The 19,926-nt window shown below is 37.8% G+C and overlaps 3 protein-coding genes across 5 annotated transcripts in view; 2 read left to right on the forward strand and 1 right to left on the reverse strand.

Annotated features, from left to right (window-relative positions):
* LOC310731333 (uncharacterized protein) lies at positions 1-3,502 on the forward strand. 3 transcript variants are annotated; one of them, XM_083550913.1, is made up of 3 exons: positions 1-61; positions 544-937; positions 1,787-3,502. In XM_083550913.1, the coding sequence occupies exons 1-3, from the start codon at positions 39-41 to the stop codon at positions 2,825-2,827; spliced, it is 1,458 nt and encodes a 485-aa protein (XP_083407039.1). In that variant the 5' UTR covers positions 1-38; the 3' UTR covers positions 2,828-3,502. The 3 variants fall into 3 exon arrangements, with proteins under 3 accessions (XP_083407039.1, XP_083407041.1, XP_083407040.1); XM_083550915.1 differs by lacking the exon at positions 1-61 and adding an exon at positions 84-264; XM_083550914.1 differs by lacking the exon at positions 1-61 and adding an exon at positions 85-425.
* Positions 3,503-5,929: 2,427 nt separating this feature from the next.
* On the reverse strand, positions 5,930-11,790 carry tk2 (thymidine kinase 2). Its single transcript, XM_083550959.1, has 10 exons — positions 11,562-11,790; positions 11,024-11,061; positions 9,696-9,770; positions 9,009-9,062; positions 8,610-8,699; positions 8,395-8,468; positions 7,955-8,043; positions 7,268-7,347; positions 7,077-7,157; positions 5,930-6,714 (listed from the first exon to the last, which is right to left on the reverse strand). Exons 1-10 carry the CDS (start codon positions 11,713-11,715, stop codon positions 6,625-6,627), a joined length of 825 nt encoding a protein of 274 aa, XP_083407085.1. The 5' UTR covers positions 11,716-11,790; the 3' UTR covers positions 5,930-6,624.
* Positions 11,791-15,954: 4,164 nt separating this feature from the next.
* Positions 15,955-19,926, forward strand: part of LOC310731367 (CKLF-like MARVEL transmembrane domain-containing protein 3) — a 14,878-nt gene continuing 10,906 nt past the window's right edge. The window contains exons 1-3 of the mRNA XM_083550966.1: positions 15,955-16,300; positions 16,797-16,952; positions 17,187-17,282. Coding sequence (XP_083407092.1) covers positions 16,220-16,300; positions 16,797-16,952; positions 17,187-17,282 — 333 coding nt within the window. The 5' untranslated portion in view covers positions 15,955-16,219. The remainder of the gene's footprint in view (positions 16,301-16,796; positions 16,953-17,186; positions 17,283-19,926) is intronic.

Raw genomic sequence — 19,926 nt, forward strand, 5'->3', positions numbered from 1 at the left:
TAAAACACTTTTTTTTTTAAAGAAATTAAGTTGCAGTCATGTTGATTCATATATCCGGGTGGTAAATATGATTTTGCTTTTTTTTAATAGTAAATAACCGAAAGCTTATCATTTATCAAAGCGAATAAAATCCTAGATTTGTGGTCAGAATTCGAGTATGTTAAGTGACTTCCGGAAACAGCTGGATTTGTCAGAATAGAAAGGAAACAGAAGTGGATTTGTTCTTGTGTTTGGAGTTAAGACTAAAGATGAAGGATTTTAGGGGTAATCCAAATGTAGAAACCAGTTCATGTTTATAAGAAGCTTTTTTATTATTGTTGATGCTATTATTACAATAATCATTTGATCAGTCAGTGACAGTTGCCACATACAGGATGAGGAAGTGCAGTAAACTGCAGGACTAAATATTATTATTTCTGGTTTTGGTGAGTTTTTGGTGTTGTTTTGGTGGTGCTTGAGAAAAATGCTGCTTGAAATAACTATCTGTAAATCTACAGAATAAAAAAAAACTTGTCATCTTTACTTTCACTTCCTGGTTTTTAGCTCTGTGCTGCTGCTTCACACACATGAGAGGAAAGCACACATCATGACCACCATGGCTGAAGGTGAGGGGGCTAAAACAGGACGTGAGGATGTCCTGGAGCGCTACGTGACTTTCTACAGCCGTCCACGGAGTGAGGGCAGAATGAAGGTGTGTAAAGATGCACAGCTAATGGACCAGGCCAGGCAGGTGGTGTTTACCCAGTGTGAAGCAGCTCACACATTCACACTTCTGCCATTTTACCCAACTGTGATCGACATCATCAACACAAACACCAACACCAACATCAGCCCCACCACTGTGCTTCAGCGCCTGGGCAAAGCCTTCGAGGTGCTCGAGCTGTTCTGCGTCAACCTGTTCCTCTTTCCTTGGAAAAAAGAGTTTAAAACACTGAAGGTGAGAGTAAAGTGTCACACACGAACATACACACACTTCCTGTTTCTGTCATTCATTTTCATAATCCACAGTTTGAACATTCTACACTGCACTGACTTCAGTTTACTGAACTGAAAATACAGTTTTAAACTCATAGTTAATCTTAAACTAATAAACAATAAAATAGTAACAATAATAAATAATAATACTCAGTAGTGTTAGTACTAATCTTATTCTTTTAATCTTATATTATTGAAATATATAAAATCTAAAAGTGTAGATCAAATATTCTGAAAATACTGTTTCATAACAAAATCCTGTTTTGAGGCAATAGTGTTAATTTATAAAACATAATAAATTAGACTTAATTATCTTATTATTATAAGATCACATTATGGAAATGATTAGTCATATACAATTTTCTATAGAAATTAGATTTTAGTCATCTTTCTGCAGAAATTATAATTTACAAAACTTCACCTGTGGTTCTAAAATTAAATATAATAATACATAATAATATACATTATATAATATTTTATGATTTAAATGCTTTTAAAATGTAAAAACATTTGTTTAATACTTAAATATATATATATATATATATATATATATATATATATATATATATATATATATATATATATATATATATATATGTGTGTGTGTGTGTCTGTGTGTGTGTGTGTGTGTGTGTGTGTGTGTGTGTGTGTGTGTGTGTGTGTGTGTGTGTGCGCGCGTGTGTGTCATATCGATTAATTAAGCTCTGTATTCTGACTTTGGTGCACTCCCCCAGTTGAGTGTAGCTTGTAATTTTTAAAAGTTGAATATTGAGTATTGAGTTTTAATTTAAATGAATTTCTTGTCTTACAGAAATTCACTGGTCATTTTGTTTACTACATCAAAGCAGTTCTGCCACTGCAGACAACTTGGAGTATTCTCCAAAGCATCGGTTATGATTCTGAAACTGACACTGAGTATAAAATCTCTGACAACCCAAACCCAAAACAGGCTAAGGAAATGGGCTTTGAGCTTTTTCTTGCCCGGATTGAATGTGAACATCTGATTCAGATAACAAGCCAGACATCTCATGCTGAATGCCTGGAGATAATAAAAAAACGACATTCTGCCGTGACTCCTCAGGAGGAACCGGAGCTCAATAACACCCCAAACGGGGTTCTGGAGGAAGATGGAGAACCAAAAACCAACTTACTTTTAAATCCTGAACCTAGTTTAAAACCGGTAGATCAGGAAATAAACCAGCATCAAACCTCAGAGCGTGGATCATTCCTTAGTGAAGATAAGTCTATCCTGGAGATGCAGAAGGATTACCCAGATCTCACATTTAGACAGCGGCCCATCTTTAAAACCTCGTCTGCCAGGGGGAAGCACCCCCAAGAAAAAGACATGAAGCTCAGCCGTGAAATGAGCAGCTCTCAGTCCATCGCAAAAAACACAGAAGTTTCAAAATTTGCTCCAGAACCTAATTCCTCAGTAGAAAAGCAGCTACATGTTGGAGCCGTGTCACACATTTCGGGGATAAACCGCAATGAGGATGGCTCCCTGGGAGACCTTGCTGAGAAGATGGACAAGCTGAAGCTGATAGAGTTCCCTGGCGAGGAGCCTCTAAAGTGTCCGATAGAGGAGACAGCACAGGGTGATAAGAACGAGAAAATCCCAATCCTCTGCAGCCCCTCACACGAATCCATCTGTAACATCACTGACTGCAGCAGCTGTTCTTCCTCAGAACAACTCCAGCAGCATCACAACATCACAGAGCCACCACAGTCCTTTTACATCCCCAACTGTGTGAGCAGTTCTACTATTGTGCCCCATGTAGAGCATGAGGAGAACAACTATGTATGCTGCAAAGCAGGAGCTGACCCTGTTCTTTACCACACACCAGAGATCTGAGGATCCTGATCATCAGAACAAACTGGCTCACTTCTACAAATCACACACACACACACACACACACACACACACACACACACACACACACACACACACACACACACACACACACACACACACACACAAACAATAATTCTTAACACTGAATAGTCACTCAGGTCAAACGTGTGCTTTATACATTGAATGTAATTCATGCTAGGATGATTTATTTAAGACAAGTTGAAATAACAAATTATTATTTTAAAGAGCATGTTTTTAGGGGAGTGGTAGCTCAGTGGTTTAGGTGCTGGGTTACTGATCGGATGGTTGGGGGTTCAAGCCCCGGTATCGCCAAGCTCCCACTCCTGGGCCTTTGAGCAAGGCCCTTAACACTCTGTGCTCCAGGGGCCGACCCTGACCCTGCCCTGCGACCCCAGCCTCTGAGCAAGCTGGGATATGCGAAGAACGAATTTCACTATGCTGTAATGTATATGTGACAAACAATGATAGATATCCTATCTAATATGCTGTGGAAAAACACAAATGTGTCCTGAATTTTGTAATAAAATAACTTTAAAATGGTATAGAGAGGCAGTTTGTGGGATACACAAACTGCAAAGCACCTGCAGTTATATTTTTATTATTGTTTGTTTGATTTAAATAAGCAATAAAACATGAAAGTTTAATAGCAACTTTGACCGTGTTGTTTTGTCAGTTGTGTAATGTAATGGTGAGCCCAACTAGGGATTTACATAGTCGAATTTCAAGTCTTGCATATAGTCAAATCGTGTGTGTGTGTGTGTGTGTGTGTGTGTGTGTGTGTGTGTGTGTGTGTGTATTATTTGTGTGTACAAATAAATTACTGCAGACACGTGTTTTGCATTTCACATGATTTAAATTTCACGTTGGCTGAATTGACTGTGCGAGTGTGCTCTAATACAGTGCAACATTGAAGCACCAAAAAAATAATGAAAATGTTCAATAATTTAAATCTACAGAATTTAATTTGTACATAATATTTCAGACATTGTTAAATATTTACTGCAAAGATGTGTGTGAGTGCCTGTGTTGGTCATGGATCATGGAAAGTAAAAACACATTGGTTGGGGGGTTGATTGGATTTATTCATTCATATAAAAAATATTAATTAAAAGCTTCTTTCTTTCACATTTTATTTTTAGCATTGTCATAATAGAATGTATATTAACTTATTTGAAAACAGCCAGTAGTTCTATGTGAAATCAAACATTGAGCACCCCCATATAACCAAAATGGCATGATCCTCCTTTCATAATACCTCTGCAAAGATTCAACTGTGAGATTGGTAGTCGTATCAGGCTCCTCCTATCGAAGCATTGAATCTTTGACTATTCAGGGCCACCCCTAGTCTAATGTAAATGCTGTGCTAGAAATTGTACATAAAGTCTCTGCCATGTAATTTATAATAATATGAAGTGATTGGTTAACTTGTGATTGGTCCATAAAATGTAGTTAGTTTGTTTCGTATGTTTCATTAGCAGTATGTTTTTGTATTAAGCTCATTGTTATTTAAGACTGAAAAAACGGACCAACTCTATTTGTTTTCCTCTGCACAAGACTCTGTAAAGTTCTGAACATCTGATTAGAATGAAAAACTATAATGATCTTTTTTTCACCTGGTAAATCAGAGGTGTCAAACACATGACCAAATCATTCTTCTTTTTGAAACAATTGTTCACTTATAACAGAATTGAAGTTTTTTTTTTGTTACTACACTTGGGAAAGCAATAATACAAATAAACTTGACTTAATATGCAAACTAAAAAACTCACAGCAATAATTGATGGTGGGTGGAAGCTCATCACTTCCAGGTTTAGCAGAATGGAACTGTGTTAGATAGTTCAGTCTAATGGGTTTAAAACTACAAATAAGAGGATTCTTTATAAGCCATACCAATTATTATTAAATTTAAGAAATTCAGCATTAATGAATGGACATTCAGTGTTCTCCAGATAAGGATGGGTTCCCTGTTGTGTGTGGTTCCCCTCAAGGTTTTTTCATTCTAGCTTCTCAGTGAGTTTGTTGATGCCACTGAATTCTCTGGCTTACTTTCAAACATATAGGTACTAATGTATTCATTTAAAATTTGTATTCCTAATCTTGTTGTATTTATTTGTGTAAAGCTATTTTTGACCATTTCTATTGTATAGCACATTTGACACAAAATTTAATTGAAAATCTATTTAAATCACACGGTTTACATTCAGAAGTCATAACCTAATAAACCATCTCAGCATATATGGAGGTTATTACCTACACTCCTCCTCAATCCACCTGACTCAAATGTTCCTGTACCCTACACATCGAGTGTTTCTAGTCAGACCCAATATGCCTGAAATGAGTTTCACACCGCTGAGTTGTTTGAACAAGTAATGGACAGCTGTTTTGTGTGTGTGTGTGTGTGTGTGTGTGTGTGTGTGTGTGTGTGTGTGTGTGTGTGAATGCTTTTGTGCCTTACTGATGTAAAATGTATTTATGTTTGTGTTTACCATGTGCCAGAGGTGGCAAAAGTACACACATCCTTTACTTAAGTAGAAGTACAGATACTCATGTTTTAAAATACTCGGGTAAAAGTTGAAGTACTGATTAAACTTTTTTACTTAATGAAAGTAAAGAAGTCTTGGCTCTGACATGTACTTAAGTAAAAAGTAGTTATTACTTCTACCCGTTTTAGCTGTTAACTGGACCTCACATCATATTAATATTTGACAGACAGACAGACAGACAGACAGACAGACAGACAGACAGACAGACAGATAAATAATAAGTAAAAAATAAATAGTGGAGTAAAGTACTGATACCAAAAAAATCTACTTAAGTACAGTAACGAAGTATTTGTACTCCGTTACTTCCCACCTCTGCCATGTGCAAACAACCAATTACAAAAAGTAATACAAATAATAATATTGTGATAAAATATCAGATGATAACATTTTATTTGTCTCTCATAAACTGTACGGTACGACAGTGAAATGTTTTTGTGGCGTCAAATTGTCAGCACATTAATTATTTTGGATATGGGCATGGCAAAGGGCATGGTAAAGGGCATGGTAAAGGGCATGGCAAAGAGCATGGCAATTTGCATGTTTTCAATTTGTTTAATAAAATTTTGTAAACAACAGTAAAAGTACAAACAGTCTCGTCCACAAAACAAAACAAAAAAGGTTTTTTGTATACATCGAAATAACAGTAAATTATGAAAATGTTACACAGCTCTTGTAATGAAGGTCATATTTATGGAATGATTTGTGATTTACCAATTGATATACAAGTTAGGTAAATAAATAATAACATAAAAGTAAAGTTCAGTTTAGCTAAAACTGTTGAAGAGTTACAGCACTTATAGCACTAAGCTCAGCTCACTAACACACACCTCATCCTCAGAATACCCTCTGTCTCTGTGTGTGTGTGTGTGTGTGTGTGTGTGTGTGTGTGTGTGTGTGTGTGTGTGTTATAGGGATGCAACTGGCAAAAAAATATATGTATTGATAAGAATTCTCTTATAATAAATATGAAATGTTTTTTTATTATTATTATTATTATTATAAAACAAAATAATGTCTATATAACAATTGGTGAAGTCTTTTAGACAAACATTTGATGCATTGATTCACTGTCATTCTAAATATATATAATCCCGAATTTTTTTTTTTTTTATAATTATGTTTAATAATGAACCAAACACACACAAACACTTGATGTTAAAACAGTTCAGGAAACACACACAGCTTGATCAAATTCTGTCCCTGGAACAAAATAGTTTTATGAAACCTTTCGCTTTATGAAGTCCGAGATACAGTGAAGATCTTCTCTCTGTGTTCCTCATACTGATGGAGCATCTTCTGAAGGTCATGATCAGCTGGGATCACCTGCACACACAGACACAGTGTCCTTCACAAGTTCAGTGATATAATAGTGTCGGCCTGTCTTTCTGGCTGGCTGTCTTTGGTACATTTCTGTCAGAGTTTAAAGGTGTTTTGCAAGGGAAATATATTTACATTTAAAGGCAAGACATTATGGGTTTAAATGGCAAATTCCAGGTGGCCTGAATTCATGATATTTATACACCTGTAAAAATTACAGGTGAAAAAATATATTATAAAGCTAAATGTATTAAAAACATTTAACTGAAATATTTGTAATTTGTATTTGTAATGATAACAATTAACTTTAATAATAATGTAATATAATAATAATACAATAAATATCCTTATAAAAGAAACATATTTACAAGAACGGGAGCAGGAACTTTAAATGAGGTTTGATTTATCAGCCAGTCTTCATGCAGATGATGAAGAGTCTCCAGGTACTCCTGAACATCACACAGACACACGATTAAATTCAATATCACACTGCAAACAAAGGCAACTAAGCCAAATTAATAAATACACAAGAGAAGAATGAAGAGTTTTTCAGTCATACCAGTGGAATGACTTTTTCTTCTTCTCTGCATCTCTGCTTAAGACGATCTAAACACTTTTGAGGAGTTGTCTGCAGGTAAACTGCAGCACACAAAGCATGAACACACAAAACAGGGAGAACACAGCAAGTCTGTTTAAGAGACAAGTAAATATCTTTCTTTTAGTAAACTGTATACAATACATTGATAGCCATCTTTTACATTTAATTCATTCAATTGATTGCATGCCACTTTTACCATTGGACATTGTCCCAAAGCAGAGATAAAGAAGGTAAAAATATATATTTATAAGTGTTTCCCTTATAAGTTTATCCCTAACAAGCAAGCCAATTTAACATTTTACTCAATTATTTTTTACTTATTATTTATTTGGCATTTACAGAACTACTAAAGCCTACAGCTGGTATTAGTATAAGAATTACACACGTTTATCAAAATATAAATGAGAAGCAGCTCAACGACTTCATGGCCAAAGTGCTAAAACCAACAATTAGCAGCAATGAGAATAAATACAATGTTGCATTTTACTAGTTAACACTAGAGGTCTGATCCTGACTACTGCATCTTTAAAATCAGATTTTTTTTTTCCCTTAATTAGCTGTATATATATTGTTTATACAGGTTACTGAAGTCAGAAACCACATCCACATAATCATCACTAAAATATTAGATTTTAATTTTAAACTCACCAATCAGATCTACAGGTATATATATGTTACTGATGATCCACTCGAACCACTCGCTCAGGACAACGTAATCCACTTCAGGCATCTTCCCACTGTTTATACAGCACACAAACACACACACACACACACACACACACAAACACACAAACACACAAACACACACAAACACACAAACACACAAACACACACACACACACTTTTTTCCAGACTGTCTCGAAATAATAATCTAACACAAACATTCACACACAATTGTCAAGTATAATTACTGTGCCTCAATATCAGCTACTGTTGTAGCTTTCACATTTGTACACAAACAAATTAAAATGTCAGGTAAAACAACATAATTAGTGAATATACAAAGGGAAGTGAATAATACAATTAAATAAAAAATATATAACTCAAATAAAGAATTCTGTTTTATAGATAAACTTTAAATTAATTACCTTTTATACAGATTTTCCACGAATATGTATTTTGCGCTATACAGAGATCTTTCCATCATCCTGACTGGTGCTGTCTATGCAAAGAAAATATAAATATTAATATATTTTTTACAGCAGATATAACAGTATCAACAAGAGACAGTGACTTTACACCCACACACCTAAGTGAGGAAATAAAGTGATCATTAAAGATGTTAAACAGGGATGAAGCATACTATTCTAGACAGGTGATGGTCGAGGACAGTGAGCTGGATGTAAGTCTGCAGTGTAAGACCCCACCTTACCGGGTCCTCATACATCAGTGCCTGCAGGAGAACACACACACAACAACCTCTTCTTAGTCATCATCATCATCATCATCAAAACCATACATTATCTCTAAACAGGAATAGTATGGATGGTAATCATAAGTATAGTGGAATTATCCATTATTAATAATTAATAATAGATGTTTTTACAACATTTAATTAAGTCACTGTACAACATGACATCTGTTTTTGATTAAAAATAAATAAATACATATATACATACCAAATAAGAAAGATTTATAGTTTTATATGTTTTAACACTGCCATGTAAAGAAATATCTATAAAGAATAATTTCTAGTACTTACTAGGGGATTATGTCCTTGAACATTTCTCCATTTGGAAACGGGCTCAGTCAGAACCTGGAAGAGTCACATTTACAGCAAAATATGTAAACTAGAACAAAAACAAGCTTACATGGTCCTCTCTCACACCTTGACCCCTCACCTGCCACTCTGTCCCACTATGAACCCTCACCTTAACTTCTGTCCCACTCTGAGCCATCCCCTTTCTCACCTATTATTGTTTTAGTAGTTAAAGAAAGTGGTTAGTACTGCCGTGTCCTACGTGCCATTTCCTTATAAATCAGTGTAATATTTATGCATTAGTGTAATCCCTAACACACTGATTGTCTCTCTTTACAGCAGTAAAGACAGGTGGACTGATCTCAGACTGCTGTAATCAGCATTATGCTGTGCCAGTATCATGGCTTCAGACAAATGTTTCTGTTTAGTCCCTCAGGAGCTGTGTGCGAACGTCAGACTTTCGAATTTAAAAGAGCAAACTTTCCAATCTGCTACATCTGATGCCTGTGATTAAAATATTTTTCTTATACTGCACCTCTTCCTGCTGAACTCTTTGCACTCCTCTTTTTTTATTTTTTTTTTAGATAGCAACACACCCAGGTAAAGTGAGACGGCTGTGGTAAGATTGGGATTTATTTAAACCTCTCCAGCATCTCCACCCGCTTTTAGTGTTTGTGTAGTGTTTCTTACATTAATGTTGCTGGTTTTGCTGAAATACTCCAGACATGTTGTTTTTCCACTTGCAATGTTCCCCTCAATGCAAATCTAAAAATAATAATAATAATAATAATAATAATAATAATGCAACAAATACAACAGTTTTAATCACCCTGCAGCAAAAACAACTATCCCAATTTCAGGCTAATGTGCCTGAACTGAGAGACACTTTAACTTTAACACCACCATCAGGTCTTATTTAAACACATACATGCTCATGGTAAGAACATTTACACTGAGATACTGAAGTGTGCATGAATGATTTCTTCTGGGACATGTAACAATACAGAAGAGTTTCTTTACAAACGATACATTAAGAATTATACTGTCTTATCTATATTTTTATAGTTTTATCTATATTCCTAAATTAGTGAATTCATATATTTGTACAGCACAGAAGCTGTAGGACCAAACTCATAAGATCATAAATGTTGCAGTTATTCTGTCTGTCTCAAAACAACTGGCTGTAACTGATGATGAAAGTCTGAATTAATTCACAAATTTTCATCAGCTGCTTTATGAGTTTAAGGAGACTATTACAGATTTTCTAATACAAATGACAATGACAGTGATGATGAGGAGAAGGATGATGATGAGATCTGATCCTGTCTGTGTAACGAACTGTACAAATTTTTCCTGGACTTAACACTTAACACACACTCATCACTCATCTCAATCCATTCCACCACCATTCATTTATTCATTATTTATTATTCTCAACTGTACCACACTCTCAACTGCTGTTTTTGCACATTTATCATTATCATTGTATTATACTGTTTACATGCTGTTTTTTGCACCTTCGACTGCTGCTGTATTTTTTGCACTACATTGTACTGTTTATACTCACTTCTGGGATATAGTTTTTAGTTTGTATAGTTTTTACAGTTTTCTTGTACAGTACTGTATAATCAAGTATACAATAGGTTTACTGGTCGGCGCTATATAGGGTTTTGTGTCTTGTCTTGTGTCATCTGTCTGCACTGTCTGTCTGCACTCTTTGTACTAGGTTGCACTCGATGCACTTTATGTAACTTGTGTTGTAGCTCTATGTTGTTTTGTTTGTTGTTGTTTAGTGTAGCACCAGGGTTCTGGAGAAACGTTGTCTCGTTTTTACTGTGTACTGTGTACCACTGTGTATAGTGGAAAATGACAATAAAAGCCTCTTGACTTGACTTGCTTTAAAACTATTTACTTCCTGTAAGCTAATATTATGCAAATATTGACAAATGAGATGCCTCTGAAAATAAATGAAAGGAATATTACCAGTACTACTATTATTATATCCAAGATAAACTTACCACTGGTTTCTTGTCCTCACCATCACGGACCAGTTTACCTTGAGAAGACGACAACACAATAAAACAAGCTGAACTTGAAAGTATTAAGAAAGAAAGCAAATATAAAGCACAAACACCAAGCCTTAAACCAAGCAGGAAATAAAAACCACACGTTAATAAATAAAGGGTTCAAATATAAAACAAACAAACATAAAACTGACTCATACAGAGAGCAGAATAAGAAGAGAACAATGGACATATGTTAATGACAACAACATAATGACAAGACCTCATTCCTTAGAGCAGTATTTTTCTGGAATTATGTTTTAATAGATGATCTGATCATAATCTTAATATAGGATGTTATTATTAATTTTAATAAGTGAATATGACAGTTAATGCAGATAAACAGAAGAGAGGGGAAATAAAAGATGAATACAATATCTACTGTAAAAGCTCTATAAATAAAATGTCTATATTTTTGGTTTAAAATAAAAAATAATGACAAAGTAATAATAATAATAATAATAATAATAATAATAATAATAATAATATTCACCTGCCCTAAACTGTTTGTTGGTCTGACATCCGCGCGTGACTCTCTGATTTCTGTCCGCAGGATTTCGGAATAATGTCTTACACACATTCACGACTGCAGTTTTGGACCCAAAAGGACTAAAAGTCGTTCCGAGTCTGTTCCCCAGCCCGATCATCTCTTTCCATTACAGCAAAACTACTGCGTTGCAAAGGTTAAAGAGACATCACGTGACAGCACACTTCCGGGTTGTGAGTCGCGTATCAACGTCAGACGTAAACCCGACACATCATACGTGTGCGACGAAGACATGAACCCAAATATATGTCTTATTCAGTACTTTATACACTTTTTAAAGCAATAATACGTTTACGTTATAAACTTTTATATACATTTTAAAATTCCAGAAAAAATATTGTTTAATTATTGAATGATGAATGTTTTAATTATTAAATTATGAACATGTTTCAGTTTGTGAAAGTAAAAGAAAAGAAAATTGTTCATCATGCTAATCATATGTTCATTTTGTGCATGGTCCCAGCCTCATTTCATTTCATTTATTTTTTATTTGTATAGCGCTTTTAACAATGGACATTGTCTCAAATCAGATTTACAGAGTTAAAAATGTTATTAAATTGTATAAAAGAATGCATGTTTTGTCCCAATACATTTGTTTCTTATAATTTTATGTTTGTCTTTAATGAGTGAGCCAGTGGTGACTGTGGCAACGAAAAACTCCTTAAGATGTCATGAGAAAGAAACTTTAAGTGTTACCAGACTCAAAATGAAATGCATCCTCATCTGGGAAGCACCAAATGTCCATTTATTACAGTGCTATTATTGTTAAGGTGATCTGTTCAGTGATAGGCACTTAAACGCAGAACTGTTCATGCAAACTGCGGTCCTAAGCCATTGTAGAGGCTGTTGATAATAATTACAGTTCAAATCCATCCTCAAAATTCTTGAGTTGCTCAGTAACTCCATGAATCTTAATGCTGTGGATGTGGAACCATCAGAAAGAAAACTTAATCCAGAAAGAACATTTTTATTACGAAGAGAAGAAAGAGACAGGAACACTGGTTAGGCATACTCGGAACGGGACCATAGTCCCCGCCCGAAAACGGGAGCGACACTGAATGAGAGATGCGATTCTCCTCTCTGTCAGCGTGACTCGATAGGAGAGGGAATCTATACTGAGCCCTAGATATTCCACGCACTGCGCAGGACACAAGCGGCTCTTTTCCCTGTTTATTCTGAAACCCAGGTCGCAGAGATGTGTGACTACGCTCTCCGCATCTCTGATCGCTTGCTCTCTTGACGAGGAGCATATCAGATAATCGTCTATATAAGACAAAATCCGAACCCCGCTGTTTCTCAACGGCAAAAGTGCCGCCTCCACACACTTGCTGAAAGTCCTCGGAGCGAGAGACAGTCCGAACGGAATGGTTTGAAACTCGTAGGCAGTGCTTCTGTGCGCAAACCTCAAATATTTTCTGTGTGACGGGTAAACGTCTATGTGAAAATACGCGTCTGATAGATCGATCGTCACAAACCAATCGTTTGGACGGATCGACCGACAGAGTGCTTTGTGTGTCAACATTCTGAATGAATATTTCCTCAGGTGCTTGTTTAACACACGCAAATCCAAGATCGGACGAAGAGATGCGCTTTCTCTCTTCGGGATCACAAAGTACCGGGAGTAAAAACCCTGACGGCTTTCTGCCTCCGGAACAACTCTGATTGCCCTTTTGCTCAAAAGAAAGTCGATCTCGGTCGCTAGGACCCGAGCCGACTCCCCTTCGGCCACCGAGACCAACACACCGTTGAATCTGGGTGGTTTCATTGCGAATTAAAGCCTGTATCCCCGTAAAATCGTGCTTAAGACCCACAAAGGAACAGCGCATGCGCGCCACTTGACGAGGCGCGCAGAAAGAGAACCCCCGCGTACACAACTCTGGTCGAGCGTTGATGACGTCAAAACCGTCGCTGCGCTGGGCTCCGTTGGTAGAGCGAGCGCGCCCTCCAGTGGTAAAACTGGGGGGTGCACCTGAATTCTCGAGATTTTCGCACACTATCGCCCTCGGCTAATCGCCTGGATGCGAAAGTGCCACATTTATTGTGTTTTTTATTTTTTAACACATCGCCCTCAGCCCGTGGCTTGGATGCGATGATGCATTCTTTATTGTGCAATCGTCCGAACTGACGTGCGAGTGAACAAATGTCGGGAGTGCTTGGTGACACTGAACATTTTCCCTCATTCCTCGAAACCGAGGAGAAACAATAGAGGAAGCTCTTACGGAACTTAGAACCGGGCTGCGTTCTCTTCTCCTTTTCTTCGCCAGCGGAGAAAGGAGGATAGGAGAACATTCGCGTGTCAGGTCGCACGCTTCTTCTTCCGCTCCTCGGGGTGGGGCGGACGGTTTTTAGCCCCCACGGCCGCAAATGAATGCTTTTCCCACGGTCCCGAGCCATCCGATCTCGGGCGTTGACCAGCTTGCTGTCCGCCGAGAGCCGATCTTGTGCTCCTCACGTTCATCGGTCTCCCTCTCACAGCCGCGGCTGCGGCAAAACCCCGACGCGCTGGCTGAGGGGGCGTGTTCTGAGACAGCTTACGAGGCAAACAGAGGTTGAATGCTTCGTCCTCCTGTTTCCTGAGAGTACTGATTTCTCTCATCTTCTCTAGAGCTGGACCGAACAGACCTTTAGCTGGGTCGTAGGCAGCATCCATGACTTCGCATCTGCGTCCTCGTCGCACGGTCATTCCTCATCCTCCGCGAGGAGGTTATCAAACAGAGGCGGCATGACCAGCGATTCGGCCTCCATCAGGTCCGCCCAGCTCGTGGTAGCTCGCGGCTGATGTTCGACGGCCGTAGACCTCGCAGCGGCGCCGGACAGACACGGGTCCTGTTGGTTAGCCACCGCTACTCTCAGCTGTCTCTCCAAATGTTTTACCGGCATCGACGCGCAGTGAGCGCATGCTTGCGGGTCCGCGAGCGACGTCTGAGCGTGCTTCGGGCCCATGCACGTGATGCACATCGGGTGAGGGTCCCTGCCCGAGATGGTTGCTCCACATGATGATGGACACGGGCGGGATGCAACCTCCCTGAACTTCGACTCATTCCCTTTGGTGGGGGGGGGGGGGGGGTGATCGTCGACATGGCTGAGTACGGGGAATATTAGACTCGTCACAACACGTTAGTCTGCCGATGTTCGCAGGGTAGTTAGCCCTCCGAAGGCTTCGCCTTGACGCGCTAAACCTGTAATAGCTTGACGCTACTACGTCCCTACCGTGTAACTTAATACCCAGCAGGTTGGAATAGGAATAGCTCGCCTCGACGCGGACGCTATTCCGTGACGTCGCTCAGCACGATTCCGTACGACTGACCTCGCGTTCGGTGGCGGAATCCAATGACGGCCCGCACGATGAACAGTTAAGCGAAACCAGCCGAGAACTGGAAGTGCTGAGAGAGCTTAGTGTAGTCCCTCACGGAAAGAAAGCGCGAATGATGTTAGGAGGGGTCGTCTGGACAGACGTGGTGTCATAAGAGCTTCCGTAGTTGGTCACGCCCAAAGCGATTCCCATAGTGAAACACCGAGCGAAGTTAGAAAAAAAACTGAAGTTTACTTATGCACTTACTAGAACATTCAGACAGAAAGGCATTATAACAGTCCAATGTGGATGTAATGAAAGCATTAACTAGTTTTTCACCATACTGTAATGACATCATATTTCTTATTTTAGTGATATTTATAAGATAAAAAAGGCAATCCTGGTAATCTATCTACATGAGCCTCAAAGGAAAGTCTAAAGTGATTACTGATATATTTTGTGTTTGAACAGACTTTGCTGATGATCAGTGATCATCAGCAAAGTTACACAGAACACAGTAACACAGAAACATGATTGTCAAAGATAACCTTTTTATTCTGGTTATTGCTTACAGTCCATTTTTGGGTAAGAGGAAGTTTAACTCACACACACACACACACACACACACACACACACACACACACACACACACACATGCACACGCACACACACACTGACTGACAGTTTTTAGACATAAAAATCTAAAAGTCTATGTGAGTATTATTTATTTTACATTTCAGAAGTGTTTTGTGTATGCATTTTATAAGTTTATGGCTTTCATTACAAATCTACACAGCAACTATCTGACATTCATCAGCTGCACTGTACATGTTTGGCTATATTAAGATCAGTGCCTCATTTCCTGCTTTTAGATTATGAACTAGAATACAGAAAAGAAAACATGTCAGAAATGCTGTCATGGACTATATAAGTTTTGCAATCTGCATTTGCCTTTTGCATTGCCACAGTGTTTTTAGTTTTGTGCATAATAACTAAACATTCTTACCAGTGGTCATGGTGTAACTTGAAATGCGCATAAGAGTGTGGGTGGGTGTTAGGGTGTATGTTGTGTATGTGTTGCACAATAGTTATTTCTTCACACTGTTGAATGAGAAGGATGTCAAACCTGCAGCAGTGATATTTCATGTTTAAGTTGTTTCCTTTATTTTCTGGTCAGGAAGTAGCAGTGTTTGTTTTGTTTTAACAGCTGGAAAGAAAGAAAGAAAGAAAGAAAGAAAGAAAGAAAGAAAGAAAGAAAGAAAGAAAGAAAGAAAGAAAGAAAGAAAGAAAGAAAGAAAGGAGAGAGAGAGAGATGGCAGAGATGCAAAGCTTCATAGAGGTCGATAAGGCTTTCCTAAAGTCCAAACGAGGTTTACTGAAAATAGCAGAACTGGTAAGAAAACAACTGATCTTTATTTTACATACTTCCACAAAGTCACTACAAAATAACTTTGTTTATGTCACATTCAAAGGTATAGGATTATAAATAGGATTTCATTGTGTTAAAATGTGTTTATAATAATAATCAGAAGAAGAACAAGGACAAGAAAATAGCAACAAGATATAATGATTACTTTTACATTCAGTGTTCAATGGTGTGTGAATCGGTTGCAACTAACATAATAGCAGCTGTTGCAACCTTACAAGTTTTTTTGTCCTTTGAAGTCAGTAGTTGAAAACCATAAACGGTATTGTTTTATAATTAAACTGCAAAGATGTGTAAACTGTCCTGAGCTGGTACGCTTTGTTAAAGATTTGCCTCAAACTGATTGAGCGTTGACAAAGGAAAATCCTTCCAGAAACATTTAAATAAAATAAAAGTGTATTAGATATAAAGAATGTTTGGTTCACAACTATTCGTTTTTATCTATTCATTACTCTCTTTTCAGGTGGTTCTTTTTGTGGCATTTGTGTGTTTCACTGTGGCATCACGGCCTCCCTACATCTCAGCTACATGTTTGGAGTTCATCATCACACTGGCTCTGCTCATCCTTTACTTTCTGAAACTTCACAAATCACTCACCTTCTTTTTCTGGCCATTGATTGTGAGTCATAACTATGTACCAAACACTAGCCGAGTTCTTATTATGATTCATGCAGAACTCTACACCACATGCATTGGGTGTTGTGGGTGTGTAGAGCATAACCTTCATATTGATAAGAATGTGTTTTATATTTTACTAAGAAATCTAAGTAGATGTAAATCCGAGGGTTTTAAAACTTGATGATGAATTTCTTGATCAACTGTTACAATATTAATTTGATTATTTTGTTTACAGGACGTTTTTAACTCCTTCTTTGCTGCATTGTTCTTGTGTATTATCAGCCTTGTGGCTGTGTCCACATTCACTACCAAGGGCACTTTGGTGGGAGGGGTAAGTATTCCAGTTTATTAAGACTACAGCTCTGATTATATACTGTGTTTCATAAGTATAAAATATTTTACAGTATTGTTGTACAAATATAACTTTTAATAAAAGTATTTTCTCTTTGGAAATGCAATTTATTTTTAAACACGGGTTAAAAAATTATGGAAAGTAAGAATTTGCACGATCATTTAATTTAGTGTATTTATTTAATTTATTTACAGTGAGGAAAATAAGTATTTGAACACCCTGCTATTTTGCAAGTTCTCCCACTTAGAAATCATGGAGGGGTCTGAAATGGTCATCGTAGGTACATGTCCACTGTGAGAGACATAATCTAAAAAAAAAAATCCAGAAATCACAATATATGATTTTTTAACTATTTATTTGTATGATACAGCTGCAAATAAGTATTTGAACACCTGTCTATCAGCTAGAATTCTGACCCTTAAAGACCTGTTAGTCTGCCTTTAAAATGTCCACCTCCACTACATTTATTATCCTACATTAGATGCACCTGTTTGAGGTCGTTAGCTGCATAAAGACACCTGTCCACCCCATACAATCAGTAAGAATCCAACTACTAACATGACCAAGACCTAAGAGCTGTCCAAAGACACTAGAGACAAAATTGTACACCTCCATAAGGCTGGAAAGGGCTACGGGGAAATTGCCAAGCAGCTTGGTGAAAAAAGGTCCACTGTTGGAGCAATCATTAAAAAATGGAAGAAGCTAAACATGACTGTCAATCTCCCTCGGACTGGGGCTCCATGCAAGAACTCACCTCGTGGGGTCTCAATTGATCCTAAGGAAGGTGAGAAATCAGCCCAGAACTACATGGGAGGAGCTGGTCAATGACCTGAAAAGAGCTGGGACCACCGTTTCCAAGGTTACTGTTGGTAATACACTAAGACGTCATGGTTTGAAATCATGCATGGCACGGAAGGTTCCACCGCTTAAACCAGCACATGTCCAGGCACGTCTTAAGTTTGCCAATGACCATTTGGATGATCCAGAGGAGTCATGGGAGAAAGTCATGTGGTCAGATGAGACCAAAATAGAACTTTTGGGTCATAATTCCACTAAACGTGTTTGGAGGAAGAAGAATGATGAGTACCATCCCAAGAACACCATCCCTACTGTGAAGCATGGGGGTGGTAGCATAATGCTTTGGGGGTGTTTTTCTGCACATGAGACAGGGCGACTGCACTGTATTAAGGAGAGGATGACCGGGGCCATGAATTGCGAGATTTTGGGGAACAACCTCCTTCCCTCAGTTAGAGCATTGAAGATGGGTCGAGGCTGGGTCTTCCAACATGACAATGACCCGAAGCACACAGCCAGGATAACCAAGGAGTGGCTCTGTAAGAAGCATATCAAGGTTCTAGCGTGGCCTAGCCAGTCTCCAGACCTAAACCCAATAGAGAATCTTTGGAGGGAGCTCAAACTCCGTGTTTCTCAGCGACAGGCCAGAAACCTGACTGATCTAGAGAAGATCTGTGTGGAGGAGTGGGCCAAAATCCCTCCTGCAGCGTGTGCAAACCTGGTGAAAAACTACAGGAAACGTTTGACCTCTGTAATTGCAAACAAAGGCTACTGTACCAAATATTAACATTGACTTTCTCAGGTGTTCAAATACTTATTTGCAGCTGTATCATACAAATAAATAGTTTAAAAATCATACATTGTGATTTCTAGATTTTTTTTTTTTTAGATTATGTCTCTCACAGTGGACATGCACCTACGATGACAATTTCAGACCGCTCCATGATTTCTAAGTGGGAGAACTTGCAAAATAGCAGGGTGTTCAAATACTTATTTTCCTCACTGTATATCTAACTTAAAATAAACAAATCTCCTCAAAACCATAACTGAGTAACAGTTAAATGGTGTAAAATGTATTATAAATGTAAAATGTGAATACTGAACTCTAATTGAAAATTAGGATATTTGTATATTGTCTTGAAATTTGGTTCAGAAATGAAGAAAAGGTTGTATATTTGTGGAACTACACACAGAAAAATCAAGGTACAGTAATGTACCTAAAAGAGTACAAATGCTTTGTCGCCCCAGCAGGGTACAGAAATGTACCTCTAAACACTGGTACATTTTTGTACCTTCTTGTTTGTACCGCTAAAAGAACAATTTTGCACCCCAAGTGATAGAAATGCACCTTTATGTTACGGTTTAAAATTACATCCTGGTATTCTCCCAGAAAAAAACAAACAAACAAACAAAAAAAAAAACACTTGCATGGGTGGGAAAAGACTCAATTCTAAGTTTCTTCTGATACTCACTTTGTAGAACGTTTACATGGGCCTCAACAGACGCTGAATCCTCCCCAACACAAGTTTCCTTTGTCAGAACAACAAACAGAGAATGCTTAAACTCTGACTGATAATTGCAGAGACAGATATGTAAAAAGTGAATCCGGGCCCTAATGTTCAGTCAGTGAAAGAGTTAGGTGTATGCAAAAAATATTTAAATGTCTGTAATATCTGCCTTAAATTGTCCTGCACTAAGTGAAATGTAAAAGTCATTAAAAGTAAATATAAAAAGAAAAAAAAATATGGAAAATAAGATATGCATATGGCAGTGGGCTTACATATGCTACACTAGCTGGCTTTCGACACAAACTCGCAGATGCGGTGGT

The sequence above is a fragment of the Silurus aristotelis genome (genome assembly GCF_946808225.1).
Source record: "Silurus aristotelis genome assembly, chromosome: 9".
Classification (NCBI taxonomy): Eukaryota; Metazoa; Chordata; class Actinopteri; order Siluriformes; family Siluridae; genus Silurus; species Silurus aristotelis.

Bases quoted from the DNA above. Each gene is read 5' to 3' on its own strand.
- LOC310731333 (XM_083550913.1), top strand. From the start codon at position 39: ATGTTGATTCATATATCCGGGTG. The intron at 62-543 runs GTAAATATGATT...CCTGGTTTTTAG, and splicing joins TTGATTCATATATCCGGGTG to CTCTGTGCTGCTGCTTCACA. The intron at 938-1,786 runs GTGAGAGTAAAG...CTTGTCTTACAG, and splicing joins AAGAGTTTAAAACACTGAAG to AAATTCACTGGTCATTTTGT.
- tk2 (XM_083550959.1), bottom strand. From the start codon at position 11,715: ATGATCGGGCTGGGGAACAGACTCGGAACGACTTTTAGTCCTTTTGGG. The intron at 8,700-9,008 runs GTAAGTACTAGA...GTTCTCCTGCAG, and splicing joins TTCAAGGACATAATCCCCTA to GCACTGATGTATGAGGACCC. The intron at 8,044-8,394 runs GTAATTAATTTA...CTGTATAAACAG, and splicing joins GTGGAAAATCTGTATAAAAG to TGGGAAGATGCCTGAAGTGG.